This window comes from Microcaecilia unicolor, chromosome 4 (genome assembly GCF_901765095.1).
Source record: "Microcaecilia unicolor chromosome 4, aMicUni1.1, whole genome shotgun sequence".
Lineage (NCBI taxonomy): Eukaryota > Metazoa > Chordata > Amphibia > Gymnophiona > Siphonopidae > Microcaecilia > Microcaecilia unicolor.
Window position 1 is genome coordinate 358418946 of NC_044034.1, and position 19222 is coordinate 358438167.

Sequence of the window (19222 nt, forward strand, 5' to 3'; positions counted from 1 at the left end):
TGGTGTGCCAATGTTATATAGCAGCAACCAGTCCTAGAGGCCTGCATGTATGCAGGTCCCTGGAGCACTTTTAGTGGGTACCGCAGTGCACTTCAACCAGGTGGCCCCAGGCCCATCCCCCCCCCCACCTGTAACACTTGTGCTGGTAAATGGGAGGCCTCCAAAACCCACTGTACCCACATGTAGGTGCCCCCTTCACCCCTAAGAGCTATGGTAGTGTTGTACATTTGTGGGTAGTGGGTTTTGGGGGAGGGGGGTTGGGAGCTCAGCACCCATGGTAAGGGAGCTATGCATGTGGGAGCTTTTTCTGAGGTCCACCGCACTGACCTAGGGTGCCCAGATGGTGTCCTGGCATATCAGGGGGGCCAGTGTATTACCAATCCTGGCCCCTCCCACGACCAAATGGCTCGGATTAGAACCTTTTTGAGCTGGGCGTTTTTAGTTTCCATTATCGCTAAAAAAACCAAATGCCCAGCTCAAAAACGTCCATTTTTTTGAAAATTCGGTTCGGCCCGCCCCTTCACGGACCTGTCTCGGAGATAAATGCCCATGGAGATAGGCGTTTCCATTCGATTATGCCCCTCCACGGCTGCCATTGTGAACCTTTCATTCTTTCTCTCAGGGACTGGGGACCTGCCATCCCTAAATGTGCTTCCCCTGTTGGGGAGGGGAGGCATTTAATCATAAGCTTCTGTGTGACCACTTTTGTGTGATCACAAAAACAGGAAGGCTACTGTAACTCTAACTCAAAAGATTAACATCAACAAGTGAAGAGTCCAGTGTAAATGTCTAAAGAATCAACATGATGTATTAAAATTCCAGATATTCCTTTATTCTCAAATATTATCTTCTTTTGTATATATAAAAAATAGTTGAGCATTTAGCTTATGGCTCGACGGTGGCCAAACCCGTTTCACTTTACAAGATTCATCAGGAGCCGTGCATCAACTTTCTTATAATAAGTACATAAGTAATGCCACACTGGGAAAAGACCAAGGGTCCATCAAGCCCAGCATCCTGTCCCCGACAGCGGCCAATCCAGGTCAAGGGCACCTGGCGAGCTTCCCAAACGTACAAACATTCTATACATGTTATTCCCGAAATTGTGGATTTTCCCCAAGTCCATTTAGTAGCAGTCTATGGACTTATCCTTTAGGAAACCGTCCAACCCGTTTTTAAACTCTGCCAGGCTAACTGCCTTCACTACGTTCTCAGGCAACAAATTCCAGAGTTTAATCATGTGTTGGGTGAAGAAAGATTTTCTCCTATTTGTTTTAAATTTACTACACTGTAGTTTCATCTCATGCCCCCTAATCCTAGTATTTTTGGAAAGCATGAACAGACACTTCACATCCACCTGTTCCACTCCACTCATTATTTTATATACCTCTATCATGTCTCCCCTCAGGTACTGCTCAACAGCTAAGAACAATGCATGAAAGAATTGGGGTTTGATAAGATGCAATGTAATCACAAAAATATGTGATACTATCTTGTTTGATATTATAAGAAAGTTGATGCACGGCTCCTGATGAAGCATGTAAAGTGAAACAGGTTTGGCCGCCGTCGAGCCATAGCTAAATGCTCAACTATTTTTTATATATACAAAAGAAGATAATATTTGAGAATAAAGGAATATTTGGAATTTTAATACATCGTGTTTATTATTTAAACATTTACACTGGACTCTTCACTTGTTGAAGTTCACTTCTGTGTGATGGCATAATTAGAAGGGGACAGCCAGTAGGCTGGCTGCGTTATCACTAGAGGACTTCGCTCTCCCCCACCCTCAACAATACTGAAGGGGGTGATTCCATCTTCCCCCAACCACCTAGGGTGGTTGGCCTGGCACCCGTCCTTCTATGGTCTGTTAGTGCAGTAAGTGCACGGGAGTGAGTAATTGAAACAGCCAGTTGTGAATGACGGCTCATAACACCAGTTACTGGCCCCTGACTGAACTGGAAGTCTAAAGGAGCAGGAAGACAACCGCCAGGGCGAGAGGAAAATGTAATCCAGACTGTGTGAAAAACCAAGGCAGCTTGTGGCTAGGACATTCAACATTTTCCTTAGTTGTTAAAATGCTTTATGGAATCATAAAGCAAAGTACCTGTATAGCGTATATCTGCTTCTACGAAGCTGTGCTCTTTTCAAATTCTCACTATCTCATTCCTATTCAGTTTCTTGATCCGGCTTTTTGAGAAATCTACCATGCAACCGCATCTACTGCTAATGCCTTGGAATTTTTCCAGAGGTGTTCCATGTCCAATCCTTTTTATTAACCTGGGGCCTTGCCAAGAAATGTTGTTTTCCGATCCTGTGCAAGACAAGAGTACTGCTCTTAGTTGAACGTGGTCCAAGATTGTTAACTCCAGTATCTCTCTCCTCCACAAGATGGCAGGAACAGGTCGTGATGACAAAGCATTTCCAGAGCAAATGACTGAATGGAGGAATGGTTACACTCTAGATTGTGGCCTACTGTCCTTACCGTTTGCCGTTGAATTCTCTGATTGGTCTTCCAATGCCCTACTGCCATACTCTACCCAAGGTTGGCCTGCTACGTCACAAATTATTTCAGTAACCTTTAGTGCTTTGTACTACACTGAGTAGAGAGGTGTGGTAGCCGTGTTAGTCCACTATTAAAGGTAATCAATAGAAATCAAACAAAATAAAACAGGGAAAAGAAAATAAGATGATACCTTTTTTATTGGACATAACTTAATACATTTCTTGATTAGCTTTCGAAGGTTGCCCTTCTTCCTCAGATCGGAAATAAGCAAATGTGCTAGCTGACAGTGTATATAAGTGAAAACATTCAAGCATTACTATGACAGTAAAATAGATACCATTGGAGATTCTACATGGAATGTTGCTACTATTTGAGATTCTACATGGAATGTTGCTACTATTGGAGATTCTACATGGAATGTTGCTGCTATTGGAGATTCTACATGGAATGTTGCTACTATTGTGGAATGTTGCTACTATTGGAGATTCTACATGGAATGTTGCTATTCCACTAGCAACATTCCATGTAGAAGGCTGCGCAGGCTTCTGTTTCTGTGAGTCTGACGTCCTGCACGTACGTGCAGAACGTCAGACTCACAGAAGCAGAAGCCTGCGCGGCCACATTGGTGATCTACAAGGGCCGACTTCTACATGGAATGTTGCTAGTGGAATAGCAACATTCCATGTAGAATCTATAGAAATCAAACAAAATAAAACATGGAAAAGAAAATAAGATGACACCTTTTTTATTGGACATAACTTAATACATTTCTTGATTAGCTTTCGAAGGTTGCCCTTCTTCGTCAGATCGGAAATTACTACGCTGAGTAACTGATATGAACTAATCAGTAAAGTTATTAACATGTTATTCAATAATATCACTTGATTAGATTTTCCAGTACAGGATGAAAATGAAAGTGCTATACTTTGTTTTAAAAGCATTTTGGAAACCGTAATCACATTATTTTGAAGAGAAGCCAGGAACACTCTGTTTGCTGGCTGCTATTTCAGAATTACACACAGCAAGCAAAAATATCCACCTTCTCTTGTTTCAACATCAACTCTGCTTAGCAAGAATGTTGTATACAAGGGAAATTCAGTTTTTTCACATTCTCTAATGATCAGTTCTTGCCATCCTCCTGGCACGTTGCCACTCACTGATTCCTACTGGCCCTCACTGACCACATTATAATTAACATCAGATATGATGTACATTTTATGACACAATACTCAACTTTCACCAGTATTATGGAGAACGTGGTGAAGGCGGTTAGCTTAGCAGAGTTTAAAAAGGGGTTAGACGGTTTCCTAAAGAACAAGTCCATAAACCGCTACAAATGGACTTGGGAAAAATCCACAATTCCAGGAATAACATGTATAGAATGTTTGTACGTTTGGGAAGCTCGCCAGGTGCCCTTGGCCTGGATTGATCGCTGTCGTGGACAGGATGCTGGGCTCGATGGACCCTTGGTGTCTTCCAGTGTGGCATTACTTATGTACTTATTTAAAAAAATACAATATCATGCTGTCTCCTTCCAACCAATTTCAAAATAATGCTCGCCAGTAGAATTATCAATAACATGTTTTGTACTTTGGTTTGTTTTTCACGTGTTGACTACAAAAAGCCATGTTAAGACAAATGCCTTATTTTCAATTGAATCCCAAACCCTCAGGGCCATAATGTAATCTGCCCAAGGTCATACGTCGGATTGATGGCAGAAGAGACTTATATTTGTGTCTCAGGATTCTTCCAAATTCAGTGTTGTAACCACTGACCTCACCTCATCTTCACCTTCACCCTCACCAATGCACACTTGTCACACAAGAACATAAGAATTGCCATACTGGGTCGGACCGAAGGTCTATCAAGCCCAGTATCCCGCTTCCAACGGTGGCCAATCCAGGCCACAAGTACCTGGCAGAATCCCAAAGAGTAGTAAGATTTCGGAATCCCAAAGAGTAGCAAGATTCTACGCTGCCAAAAAGTCTTTGTTCTAAGAAAACTACAGATGAAAGACTTGACCTACATACAAGGGAGAACCTGGATTTACAGTTAAATGCTCTACCACTGAGCTATGCCCCCCCCCCCCCCCAGTATCTAGCTGCCAAGAATGAACCAGGAATTGGCAAAACCAATGGTTTACTGTGGTAAGATATAGATGTTATCGCCATCAAACATATAAACGGCAAGTGACCAACTCACCTGCAAATGCGCAGTACAGACTTCCCTCTCTGTCCCGCCCTCGCGTCAAGACGTCATGATGTCAGAGGGCGGAACAGAGAGGGAAACGAAGTCCGACTGTCGGACGCCGCCGCCGCCTGGAAACGAACATCGTATGAACCAAACTCCACCCCCCCATCCCCGCCGCCGTTTCCGCCCCCCTCCTTATCGGGCCCACTGCACTGACCTGACAGCGCCTCTCACCTCCGTGTGGAAGCGCTGCAGGCAGCAGCAGAGCGATCTGCTGCTGCCTGTAGCGCTTTCACACGGAGGTGAGAGGCGCTGTCAGGTCAGTGCATGGGGCCCGGCACGGAGGGGGGAGGGAGCGGCGGCGAGGAGGGTAGCTGGACATGGGGGGAGGGCAGGGGGGAGAGGGTATGGTTGCTGGACATGGGGTGTGAGCAGGGAAGAGAGGAGGGTTGCTGGACAAGAGGGGAGGGGGAGGGGGGTAGGCCAAGGGAAAGAGGAGGGTTGCTGGATATGGGGGAGAAGATTGGTGGACGGGGTGAGGCCAGGGGAGAGAGGAGGGCTACAATACTCGCCCGTTTTTACGGGCTTAACGGCTAGTGATGAATATAAATCAAGAAAATCCAATGAATCAATGGGGAAATATTCAAAGTCTTTTAGCTGGCCCAGGAGCCGATAGTCAGCAGCACTTAACTGGACTATGGTTCTGAATATGTGCTTTGACCACCATGGCACGTGCTGGTTAATGCCGGGCTGGTCCAGGGGCAGAGTCACGGCTTACCACCCCCACCCCCGCAACCCTCATGAGCATAGAGAAGAGACAGAAAGAATATTCCAGAATGCTCACCTCGGCGCTGGCTTCGGAGGCTCTGTTTGGCGTGCTGGTGCAGTTCCTCCACACACAGTGGCCTGCTGGAGGGTAGGAATATATTTCTTTGCTGGTGCCAAGATGTCTTGTAGTAGTCACTCAGTTTGCTTTCAGCATCCAGATTTGAAACAGCTGCAGGATAAAAAAAAATAAATGTATTTAATATTACAAATGTTATATTTCACACCAATAAAAGAAACTCATGGACTACTAGACTCCACTGTCCTGCTGGTCTGTGTCTCGGATTAAGATGAAACTACAGTGTAGTAAATTTAAAACAAATAGGAGAAAATCTTTCTTCACCCAACGCATAATTAAACTCTGGAATTCGTTGTCGGAGAACGTGGTGAAGACAGTTAGCTTGGCAGAGTTTAAAAAGGGGTTAGATGGTTTCCTAAAGGACAAGTCCATAAACCACTACTAAATGGACTTGGGAAAAATCCACAATTCCAGGAATAACATGTATAGAATGTTTGTACGTTTGGGAAGCTCGCCAGGTGCCCTTGGCCTGGATTGGCCGCTGTCGTGGAGAGGATGCTGGGCTCGATGGACCCTTGGTCTTTTCCCAGTGTGGCACTACTTAATCTTCCTTGCAGAGAACATGTGCTAGACTAGTTGAATATTTAACCTTGCATTTCTTCCACCTCACAAAAGTGCGTTTTGTGATTTGGACATTTTGTGTTTTTGGTCCAGTTCAAAAAACAAAAAGGCCAACTGCAAAACGCACAAAATCAAGCCACTGGGATGTAGGAGGAGCCAGCATTTTTAGTACACTGGTCCCCCTGACATCCCAGGACAGCAATAGGGCACCCTAGGGGGCACTGCAGTGGACTTCATAAAATGCGCCCAGGTACACATCTCACCATTGTTCCCTTATCTTGTCTGCTGAGCCCCTCAAAACCCACCCAAAATCCACTACCCACAACTGTAGACCACTACCATAGCCCTTACGGGTGAAGGGGGCACCTATATGTGGGTACAGTGGGTTTCTGGTGAGTTTTGGAGGGCTCACAGTTTCCTCCACAAGTGTAACAGGTAGGGGGAGGTAGGAGCCTGGGTCCACCTGTCTGCAGTGCACTGCACCCAACACTAGACTACTCCAGGGACCTACTGTACATGCTGTTCTAATGGACCTGAGTATAACATCTGAGGCTGGCATAGAGGTTGGTAAGCAATGTTTTTCATCACATTTTTGGGGGGTGGGAGGGAGTTAGTGACCACTGGGGGAGTAAGGGGAAGTCACCCCTGATTCCCTCCAGTGGTCATCTGGTCATTTTGGGCACCTTTTTGTGCCTTATTCGTTGTAAAAACAGGTCTCGCTCAAAACGTCTTAGTCTTGGATGGTTTTATTCTGTTCCATTATGGCTGAAAAAAGACATTTTTCAGCCATAATGGAACAGAACAAAACCGTCCAAGACTATTTTGTGTTGTGAACGCCCAAATCCCACCCTTAACACGCACCTGACACGCCCCCCTGTCATTTGAACATGCTTCTGACGGACTTCATATAAAAACGTCTAAAAATTGGTTTTGAAAATACCCATTTGGACATTTTTGTGAGAAAAACGTCCAAATGCAGATTTATGCCACTTTTTAGACATTTTTCTCTTTTGAAAATGAGCCCAATTGTATAACAGAGCATCGATGATGAACTGAAAGCCCATTTTGTTCTTCAGTTGCCAGTTACTCAGTGATCTCTTCTTTTTTCGACCAGGTTAAGAGGTTGCAATAACCAGTTTGCCTACAGGCTCAGGGTTACAAGATGCCGTAATGGAATAGACACTATGAATGGAAAATCACTGCCTTTTCTGTCATTCAATCTTCCATCTCTCCTTGTATGTATCATACACAGAACTTTCCTTATTAAAGTACATTAGAACATTTTTAAAGGGAGAAATGGACATTCTAAGTCTATGTATATGTCATTGGATTACTGTAGACCTGGATTCTTTGCATATTAGAAACACAATTGAATCAGCCAGAATGTACCTAACCCTTCACTTCCCAAGTTGTAAGGGCCTGAAGTATAAATCAACATACGCGTCCAGTTTCTCCTACATATGCACACAGCTCTGGAATACACTACCAAAAGGCCTGAAAACCAATTACTACTACTACTACTTATTTCTATAGCGCTACTAGACGTACGCAGCGCTGTACACTTGAACATGAAGAGACAGTCCCTGCTCGACAGAGCTTACAATCTAATTAGGACAGACAAACAGGACAAACAAGAGATAAGGGAATATTAAAGTGAGGATGATAAAATAAGGGTTCTGAACAAGTGAACAAGAGTTAGGCATTAAAAGCAGCATCAAAAAGGTAAGCTTTTAGCTTAGATTTGAAGACGGCCAGAGATGGAGCTTGACGTACTGGCTCAGGAAGTCTATTCCAGGCATAAGGTGCAGCAAGATAAAAGGAACGGAGTCTGGAGTTAGCAGTGGAGGAGAAGGGTGCAGATAAGAGAGATTTACCCAGTGAGCTGAGTTCCCGGGGAGGAATGTAGGGAGAGATGAGAGTGGAGAGGTACTGAGGAGCTGCAGAGTGAATGCAGTTATAGGTCAATAAAAGGAGTTTGAACTGTATGCAGAAACGGATAGGAAGCCAGTGAAGTGACTTGAGGAGAGGGCTAATATGAAATTCCGAAAAAACCTAAAGACTCACCTTTTCAAAAAGGCATCCCCCACAGAACCGACATAAATACTGAATAATGAAACACGACAATTAAACCAGGAAACGGACAGTGCTCAACCCCGGACATATGATCCCACCCTAGCAATTTGCTTGGGATGAACCACACCAAACCTATTTACCGATATTTCTTTACTGTATTTGTCAGTGTAACAGTACCCCTACACTATTTGTTCACACCAGAGTCTGTAACCACCTCTCCGGAACTATGTAAGCCACTTTGAGCCTACTAACAGGTGTGATACAAATGCAACAAATAAATAAATAAAAATATGGTGATACCTTTTACCACACATAGTAACTTACATAGTAGATGACGGCAGAAAAAGACCTGCCTGGTCCATCCAGTCTGCCCAACAAAATAAACTCATATGTGCTACTTTTTGTGTTTACCTTACCTTGATTTGTACCTGTCCTTTTCAGGGCACAGACCGTGTAAGTCTGCCCAGCACTATCCCCGCCTCCCAACCACCAGCCCCGCCTCCCACCACCGGCTCTGGCACAGACTGTAAAAGTCTGCCCAGCACTAGCCCCGCCTCCTGCCACCAGCTCTGCCACCCAATCTCGGCTAAGCTCCTTAGGATCCATTCCTTCTGAACAGGATTCCTTTATGTTTATCCCACGCGTGCTTGAATTCTGTTACCGTTTTCATTTCCACCACCTCCCGCGGGAGGGCACTCCAAGCATCCACCACTCTCTCCGGGAAAAAATACCTCCCAGAGCTCTATAGGTAGGGAGCACCATGAACTGCATGAGAACAGGACGGGGTGGTGAGGTGATTAGAGGAACTGTAGTGTTAGATGTGTGGACCACCAGTGTAGAAGACAAAGAGGGGAGAAGCCCAATCTCCTGGATGTGGGGAGGGGGAGGAGGAGAAGTGGGGATGCTAGAAAAATGAGTTTGCAAAGATTTGTGAGAGATCAAGGGGAGAAGGGAGAATCGAGGAGAACGGAGACTCAGGGTTTGAGTGAGGAGCTGGGACTCAGCGATTGGAGGGGGAGTGGAGTCTCTGGAGGAACGCAGAAGCTTGGTAGATTGATTAGATAGTGGAGGAGGGACTTGGGAACTGGGTGGTAAATCTCTCTTATCTGCACCCTTCTCCTCCACCGCTAAGTCCAGACTCCGTTCCTTTTATCTTGCTGCACCATATGCCTGGAATAGACTCCTCTCTGACTCCTAACCCTTACTCACTTGTTCAGTTCCCATGTTTTATCATTCCCACCTTAGTAATTCCCTTATCTCTTATTTGTCCTGTTTGTCTGTCCTAATTAGATTGTAAGCTCTTTCGAGCAGGGACTGTCTCTTCGTGTTCAAATGTACAGTGCTACGTACTGTACATCCTGTAGCGCTATAGAAATGATAAGTAGTAGTAGTAGTAGTTGTGGAATGAGTGGGTATTATAAGAACAATGGGAATTTGGAGACTGGATCAGGATTGAAGAGAAGAGCAAGGATTTGAGGGGAGAGTGAGAACTCTCATCCTCCATGCCCAAAACCTGTCCCCAAAGAGTGTCTCTCTCTCTCTCAGCTGCTTTTCATCCCCAGCTGTCTCAACTCCAACCACAGCAGTCTCTCTCTCTCATCACAGTGAGGAGAGGTTGGGACAAAAGAGAGAGAGAGAGAGACTGCTAGGAACAGATCTGTATGCTTAACACCCACCCATATTAACCTCCGACCTTGCCAAAAAAATCAGTTCCAGCCAGTGGCGTAGCTACGTGGGGCCTGAGGGGGCCGGGGCCCCCGCAGATTCACCCCCGGACCCCCCTCCCGGCGAACCCACCCCCGCCTACCTTTACTTTTGCTGGCGGGGGATCCCACTCCCCGACAGCCGACGTCTTCTCAGTCGCTTCCTGCAGGACGTCAGCAAACAAATTGAAGAGCAGGAAGCGACTGAGAAGAAGACGTCGGCTGGCGGGGAGTGGGATCCCCCGCCAGCAAAAGTAAAGGTAGGCTGCAGCGGCGGCGGGTTCGTGGCGGGAGGGGGGGGGGGGCGGCAATGTCGGCGGTGGGGGGGCGGCGCTGGGGGGAGGGCTAAAATGTGCCCCCTCCCCCGGGCTCTGGACCCCTCCCCCACGGAAGGCTGGCTACGCCCCTGGTTCCAGATATGATACTGCCCTCACTCAGCCTTTATCACTTTAATGACATCTCAACAACTCAAAGCGGGTCCTACTGTATCCCGCCCTCTTCTCAGCCTCTGTGGGGTTTGGACTGTTGTATTACATATTGTTTGCTCTAACAAAATTCATGAAAACCTCATTTTTTGTTTCTGGTGACTTTAATCACCTTTTGGCAGAGATTTATTTATTTATTGCATTTGTATCCCACATTATCCCACCGTATGGCAGGTTCAATGTGGCTTACATATTGCTAAAATGGTGGTTACAAAATATAGATTTGTAGAAGTCTAGTACATAATACAGAAGTACAATAAACACTTAGGTTGATATATTAGCATGTTGTGAGAGAGCTTAATATTATTGTTTTCCATTTCTGAACTTTTCGTGATGTATGGTGGTGTGGGATTAGGCAGATCCAGGGGGGAAAGACTTCTTGAAAAGATGTGTTTTCAGGTTTTTTTTCTGAATTGTAGGTAGGTTTCTGTGAGTTTCGGGTCGTTGCGTAGTGAGTTCCAAAGTTGTGTACCTATAAAGGAGAGGCTGGTGGCATGTGAAGATTTGTATTTTATACCTTTGCAATTGGGGAAGTGAAGGGTTAGGTAGGTTCTTGCTGTTCTCGTCACGTTTCTTAATGGTAGATCGATAAGTTTGGTCTCACATCTGTCCCTCTTTTCCACTTAGGTATACATATTCAGGTCTTCAAGACTCTTCTCATACGTTTTTTGGTGCAAACCCCATAGCTGGGCAGTGTGAATACTGATACAATGTCCCGTTCTCCTCTCACTGCTGCTAACTGTGGACCTGACTCCACAGCCTACCCAGGTCCACCCATGTCTATGTCCAGTGGTGTGCTGCAGCCAGCTCGCAAGAGCCGGTTGTTAATTTTTGTGACATTTTGCAAGCCTGTTATTGAGACAGGGCAAGCCGGTTTGCCTCTCCTCCCCCTGAGCCGCAGGGTCCCAGCACATACCTGAAGGCAGCCGCCCTGGTGGTCTAGTGGACTCTTCGGGGCAGGAAATAACCCCAGTCTTCCCTGTCCGCTGCCGGTGCTGACCCTCCCGCTGCCGCATTGCTTTTAAAAATGGCTGCTGAGACTTTCAGTGGCGACCTCGCAAGACTTTCGCTGGAGTCTTGCGAGGCCGCTCTTGTAAATCTCGGAAGCCATCTTAAAGATGATGTGGCAGCGGAAGGGTCAGCGCCGGCAGGAAAGACAAGGGATCTTTCCTGCCCCGAAGAATCCACTAGACCACCAGCGTGGCTGCCTTCAGGTATGCACTGGGACCCTGTGGCTCAGAGGACCGGGGAGGAAGTCTGGAATAAGGGGCTGGGGTGGGGAACATAGGGAGGATACAGTAAAAAAAAAGTTGTATTTTCAAACATACCGGCTTGTGCATACATAGGTAGAGTAGTAATTTGTTATAAATCGTAATCGGTGTGTCATTTGGAGGGGCTGGTTATAGGGACACCCTAACCCTGTTACATTGGTGCAGAGATTTTTTTTCTCCTGGAAAAGGGCTTCTACAACAGACATCATATTATGAGAATCAGGTGCTCAACATTCAGAGTTTCAATCTATCCATTTATTTACTTAAATATGGCATTTTATCCCACATTAAACATGAATTAGATTAGAACTTGGGAGCATTTAAAATCTTTTTTTTTCCTGAAGAGAGTAATGCATTGCCCCCCCCCCCCCCCAAGGCTCTCTCCCCGGGTATAGCCAGTCCCCAGTCCACCTCTGTGATCCCCTCCCCCAAACTGTAGGGCTGGCTATACACAGGGAGAGAGCCTGCTGCTAAAATTTACCAGCACACCACTGTCTATGTCCCTGGATGCAGTAGCAAAGATACACTGATTGAAGTACAAGATTTGACATGCCTAACTAACCAAGCAAACACTCCATGAGGTAGACTTGTACAGTCCACAGGCTACAATTCCCCAGAAACCAACTGAGTCAGTAGCCAGAGAGCTACTGAGGGGTGTGGAGGAGTGGCCTAGTGGTTAGAGCACCAGTCTTGCAATCCAGAGGTGGCCAGTTCAAATTCTGCTGCTGCTCCTTGTGATCTTAGGCAAGTCACTTAACCCTCCATTGCCTCAGGTACAAACTTAGATTGTGAGCCCACCAGGGACAGAGAAATACCCAGAGTACCTGAATGTAACTCACCTTGAGCTACTACTGAAAAAGGTGTGAGCAAAATCTGAATAAATAAATATATGGAATGTTGCTACTATTGAAGATTCTACATGGAATGTTGCCACTTTTTGAGATTCTGGATGGAATGTTGCTACTAGTTGGAGGAGTGGCCTAGTGGTTAGAACACTGGTCTTGCAATCCAGAGGTGGCCGGTTCAATTCCCACTGCTGCTCCTTGTGATCTTGGACAAGTCACTTAACCCTCCATTGCCTCAGGTACAAACTTAGATTGTGAGCCCTCCTGGGACAGAGAAATACCCAGTGTACCTGAATGTAACTCACTTTGAGCTACTATTGAAAAAGGTGTGAGCAAAATCCAAATAAATTATTTGAGATTCTGTTTCTACTATATGAGATTCTATATGGAATGTTGCTATAGTGGAGGAGTGGCCTAGTGGTTAGAGCTCCAGTCTTGCAATCCAGAGGTGGTTCAAATCCCACTGCTGCTCCTTGTGATCGTGGGCAAGTCACTTAACCCTCCATTGCCTCAGGTACAAACTTAGATTGTGAGCCCTCCTGGGCCAGAGAAATATCCAGATTCTGTTACTACTATCTGAGATTTTACATGGAATATTGCTACTATTTGAAATTCTGTTGCTACTATTTGAGATTCTATATGGAATGCTGCTATAGTGGAGGAATGGCCTAGTGGTTAGCACACTGGTCTTGCAATCCCGACATGGTTGGTTCAAATCCCACTGCTGCTCCTTGTGATCTTGGGCAAGTCACTTAACCCTCCATTGCCTCAGGTACAAACTTAGATTGTGAACCCTCCTGGGACAGAGAAATATCCAGAGTACCTGAATGTAACTCATCTTGAGCTACTACTGAAAAAGGTGTGAGCAAAATCTAAATAAATAATCTACCCAGCCTCTGAGGAAGTAGACTTTCATCTTTGAAAGCTCATCCTGTATCAATCAGTTGGCCTACAAGGAGCCACTAGAGTTATTGTCCTTTGCTGCTGCTGTGCATCTCAAGGGGGGGGGGGGGGGGGGGGGGGAACATCGCAATGTTCAGATTAGCAAGTTAAATACTGTTCGCAATATTTTTGGTTATAAAATATGGTCCAAAGACTGCACCACATTTAACTTCAGTAGAATCTTTATTATCCGAAGTAAATGGGATTGTTCTCTCTAAGCTGAGCAGGAGTCCTCCAACTACATTACTGCCAGTTGGGGGGGTGGGGGGTGCTTCAATATTGTGTTTTCAATTACTAGGGACAGGTACAGGCTTATTTTCGAGAGAAGGGCGCCCATCTTTCCACTCAAATCGCAAGATGGGTGTCCTTCTCACAGGGTCGCCCATATCGGTATAATGAGCCCAACTGCTTTCCGTCACGGGGACGACCAAAGTTCCCAGGGGCATGTCGGAGGCGTAGCGAAGGAGGGAATTGGGCGTGCCTAACACATGGGCATCCTCGACCCATAATGGGAAAAAAAAGGGCGTCCCTGACAAACTCTTGGACGACTTTACCTGGTCCTTTTTTCTTATGGCCAAGCCACAAAAAGGTGCCCGAACTGACCAGATGACCACCGGAGGGAATCAGGGATGACCTCCCCTAACTCCCCCAGTGGTCACTAACCCCCTCCCACCCTCAAAAGATTTTTTAAAATATTTTTCCAGCCTCTATGCCAGCCTCAAATATCATACCCAGCTCCATGACAGCAGTATGCAGGTCCCTGGAGCAGTTTTAGTGGGTGCAGTGCACTTCAGGCAGCTGGACCCAGGCCCATCCCTCCCCTACATGTTACACTTGTGATGGTAAATGTGAGCCCTTCAAAACCCACCAGAAACCCACTGTACCCACATGTAGGTGCCCCCCCTTCACCCAAAGGGCTACGGTAGTGGTGTACAGTTGTGGGGAGTGGGTTTGGGGGGGCTCAGCACACAAGGTAAGGGAGTTATGTACCTGGGAGCAATTTATGAAGTCCACTGCAGTGCCCCCTAGGGTGCCCGGTTGATGTCCTGGCATGTCAGGGGGACCAGTGCACTACGAATGCTGGCTCCTCCCATGACCAAATGGCTTGCATTTGGTCGTTTCTGAGATGGGCGTCCTTAGTTTCCATTATCGCCGTAGAGTGGTGTGGTAGCCGTGTTAGTCCACTTTTAAAGGTAATCAATAGAAATCAAACAAAATAAAACATGGAAAAGAAAATAAGATGATACCTTTTTTATTGGACATAACTTAATACATTTCTTGATTAGCTTTCGAAGGTTGCCCTTCTTCATCAGATCGGAAATAAGCAAATGTGGTAGATGACAGTATATATAAGTAAAACGTCCAAGCATTTCATTAACAGTCTAACAGGGTGGGGATGGGTAGAAGGTATGCATGGGAACATCAAAGCATTTCAGAGATAGTCTAACAGGATGGGGGTGGGTAGGTGAGAGGAGGGTGATAAACATAGAAATACAACTTTATGGTTTATAATGGGCTAGAAAACCCAGTTAAGTCCTGTCTGTTGGGTGTCAAAATATTAAATCATTCTGACTTATCGCCGAAAATCAGAAATGACCAAGTCTAAGGACGACCATCTCTAGGGACGACCTAAATTTCAAGATTTGGGCGTCCCCGACCGTATTATCGAAATGAAAGATGGACGCCCATCTTGTTTTGATAATATCGGTTTCCCCGCCCCTTCGCTGGGACGTCCTACGAGGACGTCCTCAGGAAAACTTGGGCACCCCTTTCGATTATGCCCCTTGTAGGCTCCCTGGAGTCCTGCAGAGCTTGCCTGTCTCTCACTATTGAAATTCTGATAGTAAAACAGCACCTCCCAATGGCAGGGCTTTAGGTGGAGGACTCTTGCACAACGTAGAGGGAACAGTGCTGATAGGCTGCTGGATAATCGACAAGTTGGATAATACAGAATAAGTGGACAAGGGGTAAAATTTAACCATCTCTCTGGCCTTGTGTGCAACTTTCTCTAAATCAGTCACCTACTTTCTAACTCTTCCTACTGTCTTACCTATCTATATGTTCCATCTTTGCTTTACCCTTCACTATCAATCATAATGTTCTATTACATATTGTGTTGACATTGTTAGTATAAAATGCCGTACTTTGTATTGTTATTTGAATATTTCGACTGCTGTAATTGCCTATTGCTCATATTTGATCTATTTTTACTGAACGCCGCCTTGAGTGAATTCCTTCAAAAAGGTGGTAAATAAATCCTAATAAATAAATAAAATAGAAGTATACTGCAGTGGTGTAGCTACGGGTGGGCACAGGCCCACCCATTCTTGGCTCAGGCCCACTCCGCGGCGGCACCCCCACATCATCATCTCTCCTCCTCTGTGGCGTCCCGGCATCTGCCCACCCACTGCTGAACCCTGTCCCTCCCTGGTGTACCTTACAGGCATCCCTGGTGCCTGCAGTGATTTGATTATTGCTGCCTGCGCCGGCCCTGCAGGCTTCCATCAGCCGGGTCCCGCCAGACAGGAAATGATGAAAGTGAGGGCAGGGCCTGGCCAATGGAAGTCTGAAGGGTCGGCGAAGGCAGCAATAATGAATCACTGCAGGCGCTGGGGATGCCTGTAAGGTACACCAGGGAGGAATGGGGTTCAGTGGTGGATGGGCAGATGCCGGGACGTCGAGGAGGAGGAGAGATTTTGATGTGGGGTAGGTGAAAAAATCTAGAATTTTAAAAATATCTCTGGGGTGGGGGGGCTGTGTGCCGTCAGGGCCACCGAGAGGGAGGGGCAGGGAGGACAAAATTCCCCAGGCCTCTAAGGGGGGCCCGGCGCCACAGTCCCACCCGCCCTCCGTCGCTGACCGTCTGCCACCGGGCCGGGCCCCCTGCATTGAAATCACAGTGCCTCTCACCTCTGTGTGAAAGTGATGCAGGCAGCAGGGCAGCAGATCGCCTCCTTTTGGGCCTCTTTCCCTCCCTGTGTCCCGCCCTCGTCTGACGTAACTTCCGCGAGGGTGGGACACAAGGAGGGAAGGAGGGCCAAAGGGAGGCAATCTGCTTCCCTGCTGCCTGCAGCGCTTTCACACAGAGGTGAGAGGCGCAGTGATTTCAATGCAGGGGGCTCGGCCCAGTGGTGGACGGAGGGGACGAGTGGAGGGGGGGGAGCAGCAACCTCAGGGGGGGGGGGGCCCGCGGCAGGGACAGGGTGGCCTTGCCCCGGGCCCAGCCCAGTCTCTCGGCAGCCCTGCATGCCGTGCTATGGAAGGGCCCATCTAAATTAGCTCTGGGCCCATCCAAATTACTAGGTCTGGCTATGCAACTGGTATACTGAATACATGAGTCAAAAGAGGAAGCAGTAAAACAGAATTTAAAACTTAATGTGCCCAAGAATCTCACCTAGCACTGCTGCCTTTTAACTAAACGTGATGCTGGGAAAGAGAAAGAGAAACCCGCGTTCATCTCAGACAATGCTGTGACAAAACGTCACAAGGATGTCAGATAATCCAGAATGTCAGAAAAGCGAAGGTCGGAGAAGCGAGACACTACCAGTTTTTAAGCATGAATGACTATAACCTATACAGAGTGGCAGGTGCAGCTTTGCCTTTGATGGGCAGACTGGATGGACTGTAGGGGTCTTTAATTGCCGTCATTTACTGTGTTACTGTGTTATATCTTTCTGGAAGTTTCATCTACTCAGGATGGTTACAACTAATGAGGAAGCAAGCAAAAACTGACGGGTAAGGAGCGATACCTTACGAGCTGCCAAGCTTCTATGGCTTACAGGTGGGATATATAGCCTTAGCAGTGCAGACAGGAATGAGTGGTAGGTTGGATGGGAAAACTGGCCTTTTTCTGCCATCTCCTGTTAGGTTTCTTGCACGGTCTCTGTCATGTCACTCGGTCATTCTGCCACAGTTTGAAGTATGTGAGTTGGGCTGTTGGTCCTGTCTTCCCTGCACAACTCACACTGCAACATGGCTGAATTGCACCTGGCAGTCGAAACATAAGCGTTCATCTACTGCACAGCTTCCGAGAAATCTTGCTTGAAACGCCCAATTAAGTGAAGATTTTCACTAAAACAACCCTATACACTATCTACAAGTCAATGACTTGGGGATTAAGCTGATTAAAATAACCTCTGAAATTATATCAGTATAAATGATTCCTCACTTGCGTACCTCCCACGTCACAAAATCATGTCCTGTGCAACTTTATAATTTTGGTATTAGAAGACCTTGAAACTGTGTTTGTTTTCTTGTATTATTTTTCAATGGGCGGCCTATGCGAGACTTCCGCAGAAGGCTTGCAAGGTCACTGCTTGAACTCTCGGCGACCATTTTGAATCGGCACCGGGATGGGAGGCAGCAAGACAGTCTGCAGCCATGCTGGGCAGGAAAGAGGGGGCTCTTTCCTGCCCCAAACAGGTCACTAGAACACCACGGCACTATAGTAGGGTAAAGGAGGTGTGGGGAGAATAGGACACCCTTAAGGGGGAGTGACGGGAGCGGGATGGAAAGTGACAGGGGCGGGATGGGATGTGACGAGGCAGGGTAGGGTTTGACAGGGGGGTGAGGTGGGGTGTGGCAGGAGGCAGGGCATGTGTCCTCTTTTTTTTGGGGGGGGGGGGGGAGCAAATATGTTAACCCCATTTGTACTTGTCCCAAACTCTCTTGAATTCAGATACTGTTTTTGTCCCCACCACTTCCACCAAGAGTAGGGTTACCATACGTCCGGATTTACCCGGACATGTCCTCTTTTTGAGGACATGTCTGGGCGTCCAGGCGGGTTTTGCCAGTCCACCCATTTGTCCGGATTTCTGGACAAATGGGTGGGCGGGCGGCGGACTTATCCTAGCCTCCCCGTCCCTTACTTACTATCTACTGCCCTGGTGGTCTAGTGGGACAGGAAAGATCCCCCTCTTTCCTGCCTGGAGCACTGCCCTTGCCCTGCATCAAGTTGCTATGTGACGGTCTCGGAATTCAAAATGGCCGCCGAGAGTTGATGCGGCCTGGTGAAACTTCAACTCTCGGCGGCCATTTTGAATCCCAAGACCGTCACAGCAATAGAATAGTGCAGAGCCAGATGCGCAAGCAAATCCTACTCGGTGCCAATTTAACATCAATGATTGATCGTTAGCATCCAATTATTGAGGGTTAATAGCTCATTAGGAATTAAGTTGCGCGTTCATCTCAGGAGTACATCCAAATTTGGGCACCATATATAGAATCCAGGCATAAGTGCAAGTGCGAAGGGGCACAAACAGGATAGGTGAGTCATGGGCACATCTCTGAGACATGTGTGTAACATACAGAATAGTCACCAACAGTTAACGGCCATTGAATTGACACATCAATGCTTACTTACGCTAGCATTCTACAATGGAATCTTGGTTACAACAGCCATTGAATTGGCACATCAATGCTCACTTACGCTAGCATTCTTTAATCTTTGTTACAACGGCCATTGAATTGACACATCAATGCTCACTTACGCTAGCATTCTACAATGGAATCTTGGTTACAACGGCCATTGAATTGACACATCAATGCTCACTTATGCTAGCATTCTACTATGGAATCTTGGCACCAAAATGCCATTATCGAATTGATGCTAAGTGCCTGGCATTCAGGTGTTTAAATCTTGGTGCCAATTTATAGAATTGTCACCATCATTGCTCAACGGTGAAGCCAGCCCTACAGCCGCACACCGTGCTGGGCTGCCATTATGTAGACCTTATTTGTGAA

General features: G+C 46.7%; 1 protein-coding gene across 1 annotated transcript in view; it reads right to left on the reverse strand.

Moving 5' to 3' along the window:
* The window catches only part of NHS (NHS actin remodeling regulator), a 343921-nt gene that overhangs the window by 39031 nt on the left and 285668 nt on the right, over positions 1-19222 (reverse strand). Inside the window, exon 2 of the mRNA XM_030202296.1 lies at positions 5541-5693. Within this exon, the coding sequence (XP_030058156.1) occupies positions 5541-5693 (153 nt within the window). The remainder of the gene's footprint in view (positions 1-5540; positions 5694-19222) is intronic.